Source organism: Channa argus, chromosome 3 (genome assembly GCF_033026475.1).
Source record: "Channa argus isolate prfri chromosome 3, Channa argus male v1.0, whole genome shotgun sequence".
NCBI classification, from domain to species: Eukaryota; Metazoa; Chordata; class Actinopteri; order Anabantiformes; family Channidae; genus Channa; species Channa argus.
Genome location: NC_090199.1, coordinates 23,445,537 through 23,463,894, shown reverse-complemented (window position 1 = coordinate 23,463,894; position 18,358 = coordinate 23,445,537). Strand labels below are relative to the sequence as shown.

The following is an 18,358-nucleotide window of genomic DNA, read 5'->3' as shown; positions in this document are numbered from 1 at the left end:
CAATGATTGAATATCTGGCAGACCTCCCTGCTGCAAACCGACTGTCTCCTCACTGTTTCTCCTCTCGCCCAACTGAGGGAGCTACAGAGCCGGTGCCATCACGGCAGTTGACGCGAGATGTTACAAGTATCACGCGATAGTGACCACTTTTTAAGAATTCCCGAAAGATGGCGGCGGCGCCTCCAGATGAGGCTACCCTGCAGTCTCGCATCAGTAAGTCATCATACATTACAATATTACATTAAATTTCAACGTAAACCTGCGAAAGAAGCACTGTTTAGGGATAGGTACACGCTTTGGATTTTCTACCGTCGTTCACAGTAATCTTTGGGGCAACGTTTTTTTTTTTTTTTTAGTCGAGAGATCGAATGTAATCAAATCAAGGTGCAATTGACGACGAGACAACAATCTGTCAGATAAGGAATCGTCTTGCATTTTGACTTTAAGTATAAGTTGCTGTTAACACCTTAAGATTACTGACACAGACGTGGCATTTAAATGTAAGAATTCAGGCAATGTCTAGTTAAATGCTAACAAAACCAAGTAGCTAGTTAGCTGCTGACTGTTTCCTGACACCAGCCGGTTGAACGAACCCCAAACCAGGAACCGTCGAGTCTCATGTGACCGATAGCTACATTGTCATTTGCAAAAACACTCCAAAACAGAGAAGTGGCTTGCAAAAGAGGGTACAGTTGCTGGCATTTAGTCAGACAAAATGAGATTAATGTCTCAGCTGTACTCCTGTCAATCCTACCTACTTGAATGGTTGATGTCACAATTGAGAGGTTGGACAGACTTTGCTAGTCTATACAGAACAACGTTAAATAAAAAGTGTCCAAAGGCTCATGATTTGTTGTGTTTGTAATGTCAGTTTTAAAGTTTTTATCAGGCAGATACAGAATTCTTTAATAATGTGTATACATTTTTACACAGACGGGGCCACAAACCCTCTGAATAAGGAGACTGACTGGGACAGTATCAAGGGATTTTGTGATCAGCTCAACAATGAACCAGAAGGGTGAGAAGAAGATGATGATAATGAATATCACACCTTTTCAGTGCAGCTGTGGAATGTAACAAAGCTCAGATATTAATCAGTGCTATTGCTGCTGTCACTCAAGTCATGTCTGGCTTTCATCAGCTGTTTCACAGCTGTTCATAAAGCATTTCTCATTTTCACCTCTTTTTTGTTTTTTACTTCAGTAATACACCAGTCAGCCACAACTTTAATTCCATGTGGTGGTTTAGAACACTTTTATATAAGTATATAAATGTTGATGTTTTATTGTGGCTTTACCACCTTACAGCACATAAAGTGGTTCAGCTCCACCTTTACCAACTGTGATTATATTTTTATTAAGCACTGTACATGTTTTGCTATTATTACTAGTATTACCAGTATTATTTAAACTATATTTTTTCTTAGTGGAGTACTACTACTTGTGTACTATAGGTACAATGTAGATAAGCTGTTAAGTACATTTACTTGAGTAAAAGATTTGAAGTGGCACATGTAGTGGAACGTTTTGACAATTTCTTTTTTTGTTGTTGTTGTTTTTGTTTGCGCTTTTAATTGAGCATTGTGTATTTTTAGCAAGATGGCACACAGTTTATCACACTATGCTGTTATATTGGGCTGTGCAGCTGCAGAATGCTCAAAATGCTCATGCTGGCCCTTGACCTCCATGATATTATTACCACCAGTGTTGATGTTGTTGCTGACTAGTGTATTTTGTTACAGATTTTACAAGAATGTTTGTACAAGGTGTTTGTATAGCATATTTTATGTTTCATATTCATATTTCTTTTTGTTTACATCAATTTGTGAATATTCTTTTGTGTGTTTTATTGGACAAAAGAAGAAATGACATTCTTAGAAATCGTGATTGGCATTTTTTCAAACAATTTCTTGACCTTTCTAGATAAAATCACCTTGTAATAGGAGTTTAATGGATAGCAAAAATAACTCAGCCTTACAACCAGGTAATTAAGTATAAAGTTGACTTTCAGAGTACACAGCACAAAACCCTCTACATATTGTAACATTGTGTGTATCTGAGAGAGAGAGAGACAAAGAGAGGAATTGGGTTTAAAGTGGTGTTGGTGTTGTTTTTTTTCTCCCTCAACTCTCATTAGTCCCCAACTTGCAACCAGGCTTCTGTCTCACAAAATCCAGTCTCCTCAGGAGTGGGAGGCTATGCAGGCACTTACAGTAAGTGTAAATGACCCGGAAGATGTCTGCTTGTTTGCACAAATGTAAAACTAACAAATGCTAAATAATTCCCAGGTTCTTGAGACATGCATGCAGAACTGTGGGAAGCGATTTCACAGTGAAGTGGGAAAGTTTCGCTTTCTCAATGAGCTCATCAAGGTGGTTTCACCCAAGGTAATGTCTTTTATCCTTTATGCTGTCATACCAGTTTGGCTACACTCTATCTGTCGTTTTATGACTTCTTTTTATGTGAGTTTACTACCTAATGAAAATAATTATATCCTGCATTACACTGCATAGTCCTAAGAGAAAATCTGGTGAAAAACCCGGAAAATATATGTTGTATTTAAGCTTTCAGTCTGTTGGATGGAGTCAGGTAGTTTCTGACCATGAGAATAATTATGTACATACATGTCTATGTATCACAAAAAGCCTTTGTGCTAAATTTACTAATTTAAAAGAATAATTGTTACTAACCTCTCTCCCTGCAGTATTTGGGTGCCCGAGCTCCAGAGCCAGTGAAGAAGAAGGTTTTAGAAATCATGTACAGCTGGACGGTGAGGCTGCCAGATGAGACCAAGATAGCAGAAGCCTATCAGATGCTGAAAAAACAGGGTGGGGGCTCCACAAGAGTGAGAACGTATATAACCATCAATTCAGTTCAGAGTGTTTTAGCAGCTTGTTCTCTTTATGATTACAGTGCTAGTCTGATGCATTCTACCATAAATTAATAACATCATGACTAATTAATGTGTGCTTTACCTTTTGTATGTTTGTTTGTTTTTTGTTTTTTTTTAAGTGCTCATACTTTTACATATTTTGTATGATGTTTGCAGATGACATTGTGATTTGTAGTAAGAGAAGGGAGCAGGTGAAGGAAGATCTATTAAGGTGGAGGGCTGCTCTGGAAAACAGAGAAATGAAGCTTAGCCATAGTTCATGAGCCACAGCTCATGTTAGATGTTTTGGAGATAAAGTCAGAGAGGCCAGATTGAGGTGGTTTTGGACATGTTCAGAGGAGAGACTGTGAATATATCGGTAGAATGATGCTGAGGTTGGAGCTGCCAGGTAGGAGGTCTAGAGGAAGACCAAAGAGGAGATTTGTGGATGTAGTGAGAGAGTACATGAAGTTAGTTGGTGTGAGAGAAGAGGATGCAGAGGACAGGGTTAGATGGAGGCACATGATTCACTGTAGTGACCCCTGAATGGGAACAGCTGAAAAGAAAAGAAGACTTATTTTGGTTCCCATTATTTTTTTAGTCTTAACATATCATGTTCTGTACAAAGTACTTTCAGTTCTTCTTTTTATAACGATGAGCCACAAGCATGGTTTGCTGAAAGTATTTCAGGTTACTAGAGTTGATCCAAAACTTCTGTAGGGTTTTGTATATTCCATATCTGTACTGTATTAGTTTGTGGTGTCTGTATAGTTTCGATATAGATTTAAATTTAATCAAATGACTTTTTTCAATTATTTTAATAATTACTGCACGTTGCAATTCTGGCAGAATACAGTGTAAACAGTGTAAACCAAATAGGAGCTGTGCAGTTGTATTCCTACAGGAGTAAGTTGGTGTAAATGCTCTCTTTCAGGCATTGTCAAGCAGGATCCAATACTTCCTGATGAAAAACCCCTACCACCCCCTCCACCCAGAGCTAAAAGTGCGGTATTTGAGGATGAGGAGAAATCCAAGGTAGGATGTATAAATCGCACTACCACATAGGATCCCAAAAAGAATGACTTATAACAATACTTATCTATGAAAATCAAATCCTCCAGGGAAAGTTATTTACTACACTGTTTAAAATCCATTTCTGGCCTGTCCTGTTTTTGTAGATGCTGTCTCGCTTACTGAACAGTACCCACCCAGAAGATCTCAGAGCAGCTAACAAACTCATTAAGGAAATGGTCCAGGAGGTGAGTCATTTGTTTTGTTAACCAAATAAGTTCTGCAACATGTGGTTTCAACAGGATGCATTTGTATAAAGTAAAAGTAAAAAAGACAAAGGTTACACATCTGGTGGTGTAGCATGAACATATTATTGCAAGAAAACAAACGTCCAAAGTCTAAAAGGGCAGTCTTGCAATACATTCTTCATAAAGTGATAATATTACAATTTTGTGTATTATTTCTTGGCCTTGGAAAAAAAAAAACTAGAGTTGTTCCCAAAGTCAAAAACATTAATGAGCATGATTTGAAATTGTGAGATTCATAGTTGCAACATTTCATAGTTGCAACATACGAAGAAATCAATTGCAGTTACGCTATTTATGTTATATACCCAAATTACCCCTCCTATTGTCGCACACTCTGTCAAAGAGAAAAAAAAGCACATTTTTTTTAGATTATTTTTATAAATCCTGGGTCCAGTGACATCCTGTCAGTCTTCTTCCTAGGACCAAAAGCGTGTGGAGAAGGTTTCAAAGCGAGTGAACGCAATCCAAGAGGTGAAAGAGAGTGTCAGCCTGCTGAGCCAGATGCTGGAGGGTTACAGCAAGGAGAGCTGCTCCCAGAGCAACCAGGAGCTCATTAAGGTTAGTAGTACAGTCTCATAGTTCTGTTGTTAACGCTCACAAAACTTTTAATAAATTTTTTTTGGATGTTTTTATTTGCAGGATCTTTATCAGCGCTGTGAAAAGATGAGGCCTACATTGTTCCGGTTAGCGAGCGATACAGAGGATAGCGACGAAGCCTTAGGTAAGTGTATTGATGTCATGTCAATGCAGTATGTTATATTTTATGAAGCCAGAAAAAAAATATTATGAAATGTGTTTTTGTGTGTGTGTGTGTGTGTGTGTGTGTGTGTGTGTTTATTGCAAGACCAAAAAAAATCATTTTGGTTTTGCTCATTATTTAATTAATTAATTTTCTGCTTACAGCGGATATTTTACAGGCCAATGACAGCTTGACACAGGTCATCAATCAGTATAGGCAGATGGTAAAGGGAGAAGAGGTGACAAAAGATGGCTTAATCACATCCTCCCAATCAGGTAGGTGCTTCTGTTTCAAGGTCACTGCTTGACCAAATGTCTCTGTGAACTACTGTATCAGATCATAAATGGGTGTTCTCTTTTCAAATTAGGCAACAATACTTCAGTTTTAGTAGACCTGATGGGACTTAATGCATCGGCTAACACTTACCCATCCAATCCAGAGCCCTCCGATCTACAGACCCTGACTCAGAACATGGGCATAAGCCTTTTAGATGATGAGCTCATGTCTTTGGGTAAGTACTGATGAATCTGGTTTTAAAATGTGGGAACATTTTCAAAAAGCTTACACGATTGAAGCCAGGAGTATAAACTGGCTGTAGTCTGCAAAAAACAAATGCACCTAATTTCGTCTAGCATCCTGGTGGTTGGACGGAAAACCAGAACACAGTTGGCGTAATCCCAACAAAGCCAGCCCCATTTGTTATCATTTAGCCGAACATCTCACAAACTCTGGCATAAAAATTATTCTCCATTTGGAAAATGTAAAATTTGTATTACATTGTACTTAGTATAACCCTGAAAACTGGATTTTAAATTTAATTAACCTTTTGTTGTTTCTGTTTTCTAGGGCTGAATGTTACGGAAAACAGCCACTCCCAGACCACCTTTCAGGTGCCAGTTACATAGTAATTGTGTTCATGTTCATAGTTCCATATTAATAGAATGTGAAAGTTTTTACTTTGGCACCACCCAATATTTTTGCTACTAATAATTTGGTATAAGCGCATAAATCCTACAAACTGGAGCTTTCTACAACTTGTGCTCCCATATCTGGTATTAAAAAATAAACTTTAACTCTTTTTAATGTTTTGTCAGTCTGCTGATGGCATGGAATCGTTTGTTGCATCAGTGCCAGCTGCAGTGTTACAACCAGCTGTTGTTCAAACAGAGCACACTCCACCAGCAGGTGGCTCCTGTGCTCCTCCTAAAGCCATGGAAGAGCTGGACTTGCTGGGGAAGACACTGTTACAACAGTCTCTACCTCCAAAAAGCCAGCAGGTGAAATGGTAAGTGAAATGAGATGTTGAAGATGTGCATGGAATAAATCCACTAACTTTTCATCCACCCAAAGTGTAATATAATACATAGTAGTAGCACTTGTTCAGGGGATGTATGTGTTTAATATTTTATCTTTGGTGCGCATCCAATTACCATGTAACTTGTCTTCTCGGTGCAGGGATAAACTCCAGCCTCAATCCAAAGTCCCTTTAAGAGAGCTTCAGACTAAGTCTAGCAACATTTCTAGACCTGCTCCAAGTACGGCAATCCAGCCCGACACCCTCCTCCTCACCAATCTCAATCTTGCTGCTGAAAAAGGCTCATTTCCCACTGACCCCTGTGAAAACATCTCCTTGTCTGATGTTACTGTGCCCCTGGAATCAATCAAACCTAGTAAGCACAAGCAGCAGCTCCAGACCCAACAATGACATTGGTTGTAGTTACAGACACAGTTTTCTCTTTTATTTCTCTATATCATATTGTGTTTTGGTTTTCTCTTTGCATCTCTTCATATATTTCAGGCAGCTTATTACCAGTGACTGTATTTGACAAACACAGCCTCCGAGTTTTATTTACCTTTGCTTGCGAGTGTCCACCATCACGGCCTGATGTGCTGGTAGTAATTATCTCCATGTTGTCCTCGGCCCCTGTTCCTGTTACCAACATCCGCTTTCAGGCAGCTGTACCCAAGGTGGGTTCGTGTTATCTATTGCTATCTACTGCTACTGCTATCTATGCTCATGACATTTTTAACATAAAATCAATTCAAAACTATATTAAATTATTTGCATGTTTATCTTTCTGGTATGTTTTTTTTTTTTTTTTCTTCATGTGTGATTGGGTGTATGTTAGGTCATGAAAGTAAAGTTGCAGCCTCCTTCTAGCACTGAACTCCCACCCTTCAATCCCATCCTGCCTCCAGCTGCCATCATACAGATTCTGCTACTCGCTAACCCTCAGAAGGTAGCCTTCACTTGTCACATGAATAAATGAAATCTCACTTTATAAAAGTAATTTGATGAAATAATTTAAAAAATCCAACTTTATTTAAAAAAAATACATTTGGAAGCATCTGTAAATTAATTGAGTGCATTGAAATGTATCCCGGTCCCAGTGAATTGGTCTGTGTATGCATTTTATTTTATACTTTTTAAAACTGCAAAAAAGTACTACTAAAAGTACTACTAGCACAATAGAATTCTGTTTTATGAGCAGTTCCCATGTTTTGTTGTATCTTGCCCAAGACAACATAGTTAAATAATATATCTTAATATATCACTGATTGACAGTTGCAGTAATACACGAAACAAATGTAGCAATGCATCATCAATGATGACAAAGAGGATAACTAGCAGACAAATATAGATGTAAACTATGCAAGAAAAAAAATGTAAAACCTTTTTCTTTTTTTTCCCCGTGTTATAGGAAAAGGTACGTTTGCGATACAAATTAACATTCAACTTGGGCGACAAATCTCATGATGAATCTGGTGACGTTGACCAGTTCCCTCCTCCAAACACTTGGGGGAACCTTTAGTGAGAAGGACCACCCTCCTGTCGTCGGATCTGCTGCTTCATTTACATTTATGTCGAAAGTTGCCCCTCAGTGGCAGTGGCAAAACAGCCTCTTTACACTTCAGTGGTTTCTGGTTTGGTAACACAAACTGACATGAGACCAGTTGTGGGAACCAGCTTGGACCGTGTGCCTTCCTTCACAGCTTTCCTGTCCTTATTAGATTACCTCCCTGTGTTTTGTAGTCACTTTTTTCCTTCAACACTCACTCCAACACACTCATGCAAAGCAACCTGTCAAATACATTGCTTCAAAGTAGTGATTTTTGGGGAAAAATGTTGAGCCTCCCTGAAAATTCAATGTGTGTTTGTCTAAATTTTTTTTCCCTGCTAGTCCCATTTCATATGAATTACATGATACAGCTGGTGTCTGACATTTTTTTTTTTTTTTAACACACACTTAATCTAAGCAAGTATCTCATGCATTCCTATCTTGGGATTCAAGTATTGTGACATTTTGCATGTCTAGTGTTTCTTTTGAGTACAACACGTGAGGCTGCAAAAAAATCAGGATTTTCTTTCAGTTCACCAGTAGTTTCTCTGTAAAGTGCTTAAAGCAATATGTGAAAAGTGCTACAATCTTACCAAAAGCCAAAAACCCACTTTATTTAAACTGATGTTGAATGGATGCCATTTTACTTGATTACTTATCAGATTTGAAATGATTTACTATCCAGTGATGGTCCAAATACAGAAATCATTACACACTTTTGACCCTATGTAGACAGTTCATTGTGAAACAATTAAACAAATATTGTTGTAAGAGTAAACAAATAGAGTGAACCACATTATGCAGGGCGCGTACGTGATTAATTGGTGTATGTTTTGTTTTGGAAAAATTGGTGGTGTGTGTACATAAGCTGTGACAGTAGGCCCGTTTCACAGCAGACATTTTGATTTGTCATATTAGGAAAAAAGCACAGGTGTTCTAACGGTGATCCTGTTTGATGGTGATGGTGAATAAGCGCAAGTCTAGAATTTTAGTAGCTAAATGAAATATAGCAATTTGTAATTTCTACCATTTATGTCTGTGCTTTTTCTATTATGACATGTAAAAAAATGCCTTTAACTATGAAGGAAGGGCGCTAAATCTGAGCGCCTTTAAAATATAAACTTTTTATTTCTGCACTTTTCTTTGTTTTCAAGAGATTGGGATCATTGAATTACATGGGATCTTGATATGGAGATTTGTCACACAACCAGATCTTCCACGCACTTTTTTTTTTTTTTTTTAAATTTGCACAGGACACCATTCCCTTTCAGTGTGTAGTCTTTTCTTATTTGCTGCCTTGCTACTGTTGATTGACCCAAAGAGGGACATGTGAAGTCCTGAGTTGACGTGACTGACGTCGTTTGATTCTACCACATGTGCCTGACATAAAACGTTTACTTTTCTTTTGCTAAATATGTATGTATCTATGTATGTATACAAATGACCAGTTTGATCTCTGCTTCTTTTTTCACTTTTATTTTCTTAGTTGGAAAAGAGTTTGTGAAACAAATAACAAATCCAATGTTACATAATCATCCTTAAATTCACAGGAGCACAGGTCTGTGATCACTTACTAGAGTCATAAAAATGAAAACACATTTTGAGGAAGATTAACTTCACTAAATGTGCAACTCCAAATCTGTGTAGCTACTGTAGATTCAGCTAAGGATCATTAGGAATCAATTTAAGAATTACCCACAGAATAAACATGATTAATTTATTAACTCTCTTCAAACCAAACATTAAACTTGATGTATTACGGCAGATTAAGCTGGTCAGCATACAGTGCTATTACCATTTGTATAGGCTATTTCATCTGAATGTGATCTAAGCTTTTTGTCATTTGATACAGTTGCACTTCTAAATTGTGTAGGGTGAAAAAGCAATAATCACACAAAATAGTAGTAACACCCTTTCATTGCTCAAGCAGAATGTCAATTATTGATTTTGCTCCCAGCATGCTTTGTTGTAAACTATGCATTGGAGAAGTTTGAGAACAAACTCTGTGTAAAGTAGCACATTCTGTGACTGGAAGAGTATTAATCAGTGGATATTCAAATTAATCGAGGTCAAAGGTTTTGAGCAAGTTGTCTGCGATTTGCCCATCCTATCTGCACTTATTAAAGTGAAACACAATGTACCAACTGCATTTTCCAGAATCAGGAAAATGCAAAGCATGAGCCATTTCATGTCTGGGTTGAATATTCATTGAGATATGCTCACAGCAATGGTACAAAGTCTTCTGCTTCCCATTCAATGACCTGTATATTTAGATTTGAGAGGTCACTACTGCAGTAAGCCACTTCAGCTTCAGAATGTAAAAGACTGGACCATCCATATGAACTACGTTTGGACAGTAACCCAAACTATTTGTCAGTTAAACTGGAACCAGATTTTTTTTTTTTATTAATTCTAGACATCAAGATGTTTCAGCAACTAGAACAGTGTGAGAGAAAAGGCCTATCTAGGAATATTTCTGAGGGAGGGAAACTGTCTTTTCCTAAGTGTTCATGTCATTTTATGCCATTGTGTATGTTTACCAGTGCAGTCAACGTATGTACATAGTGCTGGATACAAATTCAGAATGTACTGCAAATGTGTATTTAAGGCAAATAAAGTGATTTGTATAGGGGAATGTCTAAATAATTTGAAAAAATTGTAGCTTTGAATCATTCATTTAATAAGAAATTCTTCAGTAGAAAGTAGATAAAAGAAAACAATCTGCAATTTAGTCAATGATTTTCATGAGAATTTTGCTGCATTAACTGTTCTGACTGAATGTTTGAGTTAAAAGTTCCATAATCAGTTCTAACATGCTACAGGAAAAGAAAAAAATTAAACAGTATGCAAGAAAATCATTTTTCGAAATCTTCACATGGTGGCTCCATGGTATTAAAACAAGAATAATTATAAATGTAGATGCATTTTGAATAACAAACCAAATACAATACTTAAAGTCTAAAGACAGTCAGAGGTTAAGTTTTAATAGGACAGAGTTGAATGATGTGGTGGAAGCCAGTAATAAGGCAACATACAAAGCTAGAGCAAGACATGACTGGAATGTGATGGTATCCATGATAAACCACTTCAAAACCGCTAAACACTGAGGCCTCAGTATATTCTAGTTTTCATTCTATCCAAACAAATTATACAGTCTAAACTAGTGAGGGGACAACAGCTAAAAAAATCTACCATGGTAGTGTTTGACAAAAACGTGTTCCTCCATTGTACATGACTGAGAGCAACTGTATGAGAAGTGGGTGACAATATACATTGAAAAAATACTGAAGGGTAAAACATCCCATTTCTTTTTTGCATAGGAAAATTTCAAATTCACACCATGGTTTTAATAAAAGGTACATACCAGAGATAATACCAAACCTCCTCTGATAAATGCCTTTGTTGAATAAAATAGTTAGGCTGTGAGCACACTAAGTAGAACACATTAACTCTGTGCTTCTTTCTTGTAGTTCTATTTCCGAGGTGGAGGGCCTTGGGGAGGAGGGGGCGGAGAGGTAAAAGGATAGGGTGGTTGCCCCATGAAGCCCAAGAGTGGGGGCTGGGGTGGAACAAACTGCTGTGCCATCAGGGGCTGTGGCCCCCCTGAAGGTGGAGGAGGAGGAGGCTGAACAAACTGACCCTGTGGTTGGCCTGACTGATCCTGAACACCCCCACTGCCACTAGACTGGCTGCCACTGCGAGAGTTGTAGCCCCCGCTGCTGCTGTAGCTCTGGTACTGATCTGAACCAGAGCTGTAGTTGTTTCTGTGATCCTGACTTCTGTCCCTGTATGAAGAAGAGGATGTGGACCGGTCTCCATCACGGCTGTTGCGGCTGTCACGGCTGAAGCCACTGCGGCCGTCTTTGCTTCCTCCACCTCCACCAGAGCGCATGCGCCGATCACACTCGTCTTGGTACATCAGGTTTGGGTTGTTAGAGCTGCTGCCACGGTAACGCATTCTGCCACCTGTAACAAACAACAAATGTAAAATGTAAGAAATATTTAAACTGCAGATCCCCTGAAAAATGTTCCTCTTTCCTTGTACTGTGATACAGTCATAGGTTAAGTTGAAAACCTTAAGAACTCCCTCTTACCACCTCCTCCACCGCGGCCTGAGTCCACGAGCTGAAGCAGTTTAGGGTTTATGGCCTGCCGGGCTTCTTCCAACACCCGGACAAGGTCACGTGCCTGCCGCAGGTTCCCTGGGGTGAAGAAGGTGTAAGCAGTGCCCTTGTTGGTACTGCGGGCTGTACGTCCAATACGATGGACGTAATCCTCAGAGGAACTGGGATAGTCATAGTTGATCACAAACTTGATGTCTTCCACATCTTTTGGATAAAGAATGATTGGTTTTACAGCATGGGGAAAGGAAAAGGATGATAATCTCAAGAAGGGAAAAGGTTTCTGGAGAAAACATTGATCACTTTTACTCTTATACTGTTATATAAATACATTCTAATTGTGTTTTCACTTTGTACTGTAAAGAAGATACTGTTTATATTAGATTAGGAATAAAGATCTGAATAAACTTACCTGCGTTATCAGACACCATGCAAAAAATCCACATATCCAAGGTTTTATTTCAGTGTAAAACCTTTATAACTCATTTAAATCAAATACAGTTAATACCGAACTTGATTTCAGAGTTTCGTGCTCATTTCATATTTAGGGAGCATGATGCTGACGTGAAGAAACCACGTTTAGGTTGTAATGTTCACACCAAGCGGATTACTGGTCAAAATGTGTGAACGCAAGGAGTCTGTTTCTCATTACAGAAGACGTGGGGCTCTGACAGCACTGCTGACTAACAAGTCTCCATTTTCCCCTCCATCGTGGCAGAGGGAAACCCCTTCATTGACCAAAACGTAACAAAATAAGGTGTGCCAGGATAAAACTATGCTATACTCTGACTACAATATGAACAGGATAGAAGTACCTGAATATATAATGAGCTCATGAAGGAGTTAGGAGAAAGGGGCGGTGCGGTACTTACCCCCTTCATGTTGTTTCTACAAAGGTAGCCAGTCCCCCCTGATCAGTTCTGGTTCATTGTGAGGAACTGAGGGGGAGGGAGACAGGATTCATCCCTCACCTTCTGCGCACACCAGCAACGTCAGACGGGAGCAGAACCGTTTAACCTCATGAGACACACACACAACGACTGGTTCTCTTGCTCTCTCGCTGCATTGCAGGACCATCCTCAGACCCTGGCCAGGACTGGATCCAGACGAGCCCGTCTAATTCTCTCTCCCCTGTCTGTCTGCTTTTTGGGACGCACCGATGGGCAGACATACAGGTACCTCAGGCTGCTCCCAAGGAAGGCTCGTTGGATTTTCAAAGTCTGACAATACTGGGCAGGGGGGATCTTAGTTACCCAAGATGAATAAGAGGGGCTTTAATCCTTCTAAAACTAACTGAGCTTCTACTTTAACGTGACTGAGGGGGGCAGTGACAGCAGCACAGACTGTTACAGCTGCCATGTGCTGCCAAACCCTGAGAGGAGAAGAGGGGAGAAAAGAACAATACGGTCATAGGAATTTTGGCAAGTCAAAGACACTCCACTTATCCCCCCTTCTCAAATTTGTCTAATGAGATGTCAGACTATTCATCTTTGTCTTCTGATGTAGCTAATGAAATGAGGCAATTCAGCTGTCACTGTTCTATTTAAATATATCTGCAAAACAGAAAGATATACCATTTTGCAGAATGATATCAATGGAATAAAACTACATAATGTATTATTTTACACGTGAAGAAAGGTGTAATGTAACAACATCTACAGTGAATTTGCACTGACACCATTAAGGAGACATAAGAAAGGTGCGCAGGAGTATCTGTCCCACACAGCCCTCTGTTCAGGCAGTGTGCCAAAGAGCCCCGGTTGAAGGAAGCTTTTTTACTGCAGTAACAAGAAACAGACAATAAACCCAGTGGACCAGAAGGCCCGCAGCCTCCATCTTGGACGTAATCATTTTTTAAATAAGGGGTCCTTCAATATACAGTGTGGATATTATTACACAAAACTACTATAACTTCTGTGTGTTTTCACATTTTGGGTAAAAGCATTGCCACATATTATGGAAACCCCCTAATGTGAAATGAATATATAAATAAAATTCACAATGGCACCTGAAAATAATTAAGAACATTCTGTAAGAATTAATTCATTAATTATTGATTTATATGTGTCATGTATAAATTATACACTAATAAAATGTTTTTTCAAGTCTGCCTTTATAGAATACATAACTACTGGTCAAGTCTAGTTGTATTTAAACACATTGTGACTATTTAACTACTGTTATAATAATATCTACAATATACTATTATTTACAGAAAAATGATTACAGGTAAAATGCAGAAACGAGACAATAATATGCAGCATCAACTGCACATGTGAGGAGACATACCCAGACCACGAGAGGCAACATCTGTAGCAATCAGTATAGGAGCTTTGCCACTTCGAAACTCTGTCGAATTAAAAAAAAAAAACATCAGTTTGGATAAAGTGCTACTAAATTTTGAGAGCTTCTCAGTTTGTACGTAAGCATTTGAGTGCAAACCGACATGGATGTGCAAGAGCAAAGTCAAACCTGAGCTCAAAGGTTTTGGCATTGATACACACACCATTAATAATTTAAAAATAAAACTGGCATCCAAGAGCTGAACGAGTAGCTTTAAAAGTAATACCTTTTATGGATGTGAAAATAAACGATTTTAATATTTTATGTCGTTCAATGGCCCTTCACCCATGACAGATGAAAGCCGGTTAAAGTGAGAAAATTATCTACAACCAGGAAAAGGAAGTGATAGGATAGTATTTGAAGTATTCTTGCCTGTAAGTACCCAGTCTCTTTCTGGCTGGCTCTTGTCTCCATGAATGCACATTGCTGGCCATCTAGAAAACACAAAACCAATTTCAAGTGACAAGAGTAGTGAACTGTGAATACATTCTATCAAGTATCTGCATAATTCATATTGGAACTACTGCCAAAAGACTTAACTCCTCACCCGTCCCGTCTCATTCTCCTTGTAAGATCATCACAACGCTTCTTGGTCTCCACAAAGATGATGGTTTTGTTTTCCTTTTCAGCCATAATTTCCTCCATCAGCTGAATAAGCCTGTAGACAGACATCAATAATACCGCTCTCAATTTCAACTATGGCAGAAATTAAACTAACTAAACGCAGAATTATACTTCTTCCTCGATACATCTAAACGTTGATGCAGACTTACTCAGAGAAGGGAATTATAGTACTTCACATGGGATGCAAACTATTTGCTAAATGAAAACTGAAATAGTTTCACAATTTCACAAATATTCATAGGTTTATTCAATAACAACAAAGGACAGGACATTGTAGATCTCTATCAAATACATGACATCCTCATCTGACTGCAGAAAACAAGGTAACTCCAGAGGCTTCACAGACTTCATCTTGTCATTGTAATTTTGTGCTTTCTATATTTGTGAAGTTCAGTTCAGTAGACCAAGCATCAACAGACAAGTATCAGTTCATGTTATAACACTAGTATAGCAGTTGGTGTTGATGGTAAAAATATAGTGTAATTTGAGGTCAGATATTTTCCCGCTTGGTATCCTTACTTGTGATCCTTTTCAGTCTCAATGCAGACATCAACAATCTGCAAGATGTTGTGGTTAGCACTGAGCTCAAGAGCGCCAATATTAATCTGGATGTAGTCCCTCAGGAAGTCCTCAGCAAGCTGCCGAACCTCCTTCGGCCAGGTTGCACTCCACATCAGGGTTTGTCTGTCAGGCTGAGTGACAAATAAAGAGAAAATGTACACGGAATTTAACAGCAAACACTTAATCAATAAATAAAGATAATCTGTTTAAATGTCATAGTGATGGTAACCAAGCCATTGTCCTACCCTTATTTGTTCAACTATCTTGCGAATCTGTGGCTCAAACCCCATATCCAGCATGCGATCGGCCTCATCCAAAACTAGGTAGGTGCAGCGCCGCAGGTTAGTCTTCCCTGACTCTAAGAAGTCAATGAGGCGACCAGGTGTGGCGATGCAGATCTCAACACCTACAAGCATATAAAACCAGCAGGTCAAAAAAAAACTATTAGGTGCTGAGGAAGAATATTTCACTCAATGAGAATTGTACACAGTTGTTGGTTCATGTACAAAACTTTATGTGTGAGCAGTCCAACAATTATTGTATTAACATATGGACCCACATTACATTAAAATGCAGTGAGTTGAAAAACCAAGTAGCAGCTGTGGAAGCGAAACATCACAGTCAGCTCTAGACTGGTGTGTAGATCATTTACATATGTGCAGATACATCTGTTTTTATCAGTGAATAAACATATTTTATTTGAACAATATGGGAATAACACAGCCACCAGCAATAAGAGACATTTTCCAAGTCACTTAAGTTCACCACATCAAATTTGAGAATCAAAAAATGCATACACACCCCTCTCGAGATCTCGAATCTGTGGTCCTTTTGGTGCCCCACCATACACACAGGTGCTTTTGATACGGGAAGACTTGCCATAGTCACAGGCAACCTGTTGAACCTGCTGTGCCAGCTCTCTGGTAGGGGCAAGCACCAGGCACTGAAAAAAGGGAAGAGCGATTGTTTGTGCAATTGCACAATTTAGTTAAAAACACTTTTTCTAATACAGTGAAATGTTTTTGCATTGCCACTTACAATCGGACCATCTCCTCTCTCCAGATAGGGTTGATGGTTGATGTGAACTATAGCGGGAAGGAGATACTGCAGGGAACAAAGAGGCACAAAAGGCCAAATCGTTAAAATATTGTGCAACAGGAATACAGGCAAACCAGTTAATTTGTCGGATTAACATCCAATTAATGACTTAATTAATCTCACTTAAATCATCAACCCTGTCCTTCTGCAGTGCTACTACTGTTCATGGTTTGCAATTGTTTTTGACTTTACAGGGTATTTCTCCTGTGATGTATATATGGTCTTTCCCCATATTCTAAAATATGATATACAAACTTATTATGAAATTAGTACTATCCTTACAGCCAGTGTTTTTCCAGAGCCAGTCTGAGCAATGCCCACCATGTCCCTACCACTCAGGGCCACTGGGAAACCCTGAGACTGGATAGCTGTGGGTTCCTTAAAGTTCTGTTGCACCAGCACATCTATCACATATTCTGCCAAAAGAAGGAAATAGAAAATCTTTGCAGTGTAAGAAACATTTTACAAACATTACCACTGCTTATTAAGACTAGTTATATTTTATGTCTGAATGTTTTACACAGTTGACTTCTAAAACAAACAAAAAAATGCCATGTTGACATTCTGGAACTAGTGAATGAATAATATATTGTACATGCTTAATGGTTCTCTGGTATTAGCTGTGAACACTGTGGTACGTGTACTGTGTGGTTTACTAACGGGGAAACTGCGCCTGGTGAAAAGCAGTGATCGCTCTTGGCGCACCAGAGCCTCTGATGGTGATCTCCTTCTTTCTGTGAAATTCTTCCAATTCATACTAGGTATGACAGCAAAACACACATGCAGGCACAGTTAGTAAATAATATTATGATATTGATATTATTATATCAGATGTAAGATTTACCTGATTCATGCGCTGGACCTCAGGGTGTTCAGTGTAGAAGTTCTTCTCAAATTTTGGCAGCTCGTCCAAATTCCACCTCTTCTTGCGGAGACGCTCACCTGGATTCCCAAACTTCATTGGTGGGGGTCCACTGCGACCACTCATGGCTCCAAACCGTGGTCTAACAAATTAAAGTCAAAAATGACAACGCACTGAGGAATCATCAATAATAGTGGCAATAATGGTCTGTGATTATTTCTTTCGACGACTTGGATATGACATTTCATATGTAAATTCCTGAGATGAACTAATTTGATTAATCCGTTTTCTCACTTTTAGCGCCGCCATCATATTCATAACGGCAGTTACAGGGGACGTCCCGAAGCGCATAAGCTTAATGCTACGTTTTGAGTCTGACTTTGACAAAGGTCCTGTCGTCGCCTTAGGTCAACTTTAGCTTAAAGTTACATTTGTACAAACAACCTGTAATCTGTAGGTTAGTGCAGTGTTTACCGCAAAAGCACACGCAACATTAAGAGAGACGCTGCCTTTTAGCTTTGGTGCTGCTATAATCGGCCTACTAGTGCAGGGAGAAAATACTTGTGTCTAAACAGCCATGGCCCTAACGCAAACTTATTTTCATCTGTAACGCTAAACAACACTTATTCTTCTGTTAACGTGTGTGCATCGTTTCCACACGTGAACTAAAACATACCTGTCTCGTCCACGGTCCCTGTCTCTGTCTCCATAGGAAGAACCACCTCTCATTGTGGCGAAAATAAAAAGGTTAACTTACTAACAGTTATCGTCCCTGCTATAACGTTGTGACGCCAACCTAAGTGTTTCCCCCGGGTTGTTTGCGTTCTGCGCTTTAATAATCTGCAAAAAAACCGAAAAGCCTAAAATCCAATGACAGTCTATCTGTGTGCATACATAACTACGCATAAATAGGTATGTTGATAAACAATTGTTGGATGCGTCACATAGTCAAACAGCTTCACGACTTCGCTCTTTCTCTC

The 18,358-nt window shown here is 38.9% G+C and overlaps 2 protein-coding genes across 3 annotated transcripts; one reads left to right on the top strand and one right to left on the bottom strand.

Moving 5' to 3' along the window:
- Positions 1-86: 86 nt before the first annotated feature.
- LOC137123834 (ADP-ribosylation factor-binding protein GGA1-like) lies at positions 87-9,916 on the top strand. The gene is made up of 17 exons (XM_067498104.1): positions 87-213; positions 934-1,018; positions 2,137-2,212; positions 2,288-2,386; positions 2,704-2,827; positions 3,806-3,906; positions 4,050-4,130; positions 4,611-4,748; positions 4,830-4,911; positions 5,094-5,204; positions 5,297-5,440; positions 5,776-5,819; positions 6,024-6,214; positions 6,385-6,599; positions 6,728-6,897; positions 7,059-7,169; positions 7,632-9,916. The coding sequence occupies exons 1-17, from the start codon at positions 168-170 to the stop codon at positions 7,740-7,742; spliced, it is 1,929 nt and encodes a 642-aa protein (XP_067354205.1). The 5' UTR covers positions 87-167; the 3' UTR covers positions 7,743-9,916.
- An 816-nt stretch (positions 9,917-10,732) lies between these two features.
- LOC137123833 (probable ATP-dependent RNA helicase DDX17) lies at positions 10,733-18,197 on the bottom strand. Of its 2 annotated transcripts, none has more exons than XM_067498102.1 (13): positions 18,055-18,197; positions 17,361-17,520; positions 17,177-17,273; positions 16,799-16,932; positions 16,457-16,522; positions 16,220-16,361; positions 15,664-15,824; positions 15,377-15,549; positions 14,781-14,891; positions 14,606-14,667; positions 14,180-14,239; positions 11,864-12,097; positions 10,733-11,735 (listed from the first exon to the last, which is right to left on the bottom strand). In XM_067498102.1, exons 1-13 carry the CDS (start codon positions 18,105-18,107, stop codon positions 11,242-11,244), a joined length of 1,947 nt encoding a protein of 648 aa, XP_067354203.1. In that variant the 5' UTR covers positions 18,108-18,197; the 3' UTR covers positions 10,733-11,241. The 2 variants fall into 2 exon arrangements, with proteins under 2 accessions (XP_067354203.1, XP_067354204.1); XM_067498103.1 differs by lacking the exon at positions 18,055-18,197 and adding an exon at positions 17,673-17,786.
- Positions 18,198-18,358: the final 161 nt, after the last annotated feature.

Bases quoted from the DNA above. Each gene is read 5' to 3' on its own strand.
- LOC137123834 (XM_067498104.1), top strand. From the start codon at position 168: ATGGCGGCGGCGCCTCCAGATGAGGCTACCCTGCAGTCTCGCATCA. The intron at 2,387-2,703 runs GTAATGTCTTTT...CTCTCCCTGCAG, and splicing joins TCAAGGTGGTTTCACCCAAG to TATTTGGGTGCCCGAGCTCC. The intron at 5,820-6,023 runs GTGCCAGTTACA...ATGTTTTGTCAG, and splicing joins ACTCCCAGACCACCTTTCAG to TCTGCTGATGGCATGGAATC.
- LOC137123833 (XM_067498102.1), bottom strand. From the start codon at position 18,107: ATGAGAGGTGGTTCTTCCTATGGAGACAGAGACAGGGACCGTGGACGA. The intron at 15,550-15,663 runs GTAGGACAATGG...TTTGTCACTCAG, and splicing joins AGATAGTTGAACAAATAAGG to CCTGACAGACAAACCCTGAT. The intron at 14,668-14,780 runs GTGAGGAGTTAA...TGTGTTTTCTAG, and splicing joins AGGAGAATGAGACGGGACGG to ATGGCCAGCAATGTGCATTC.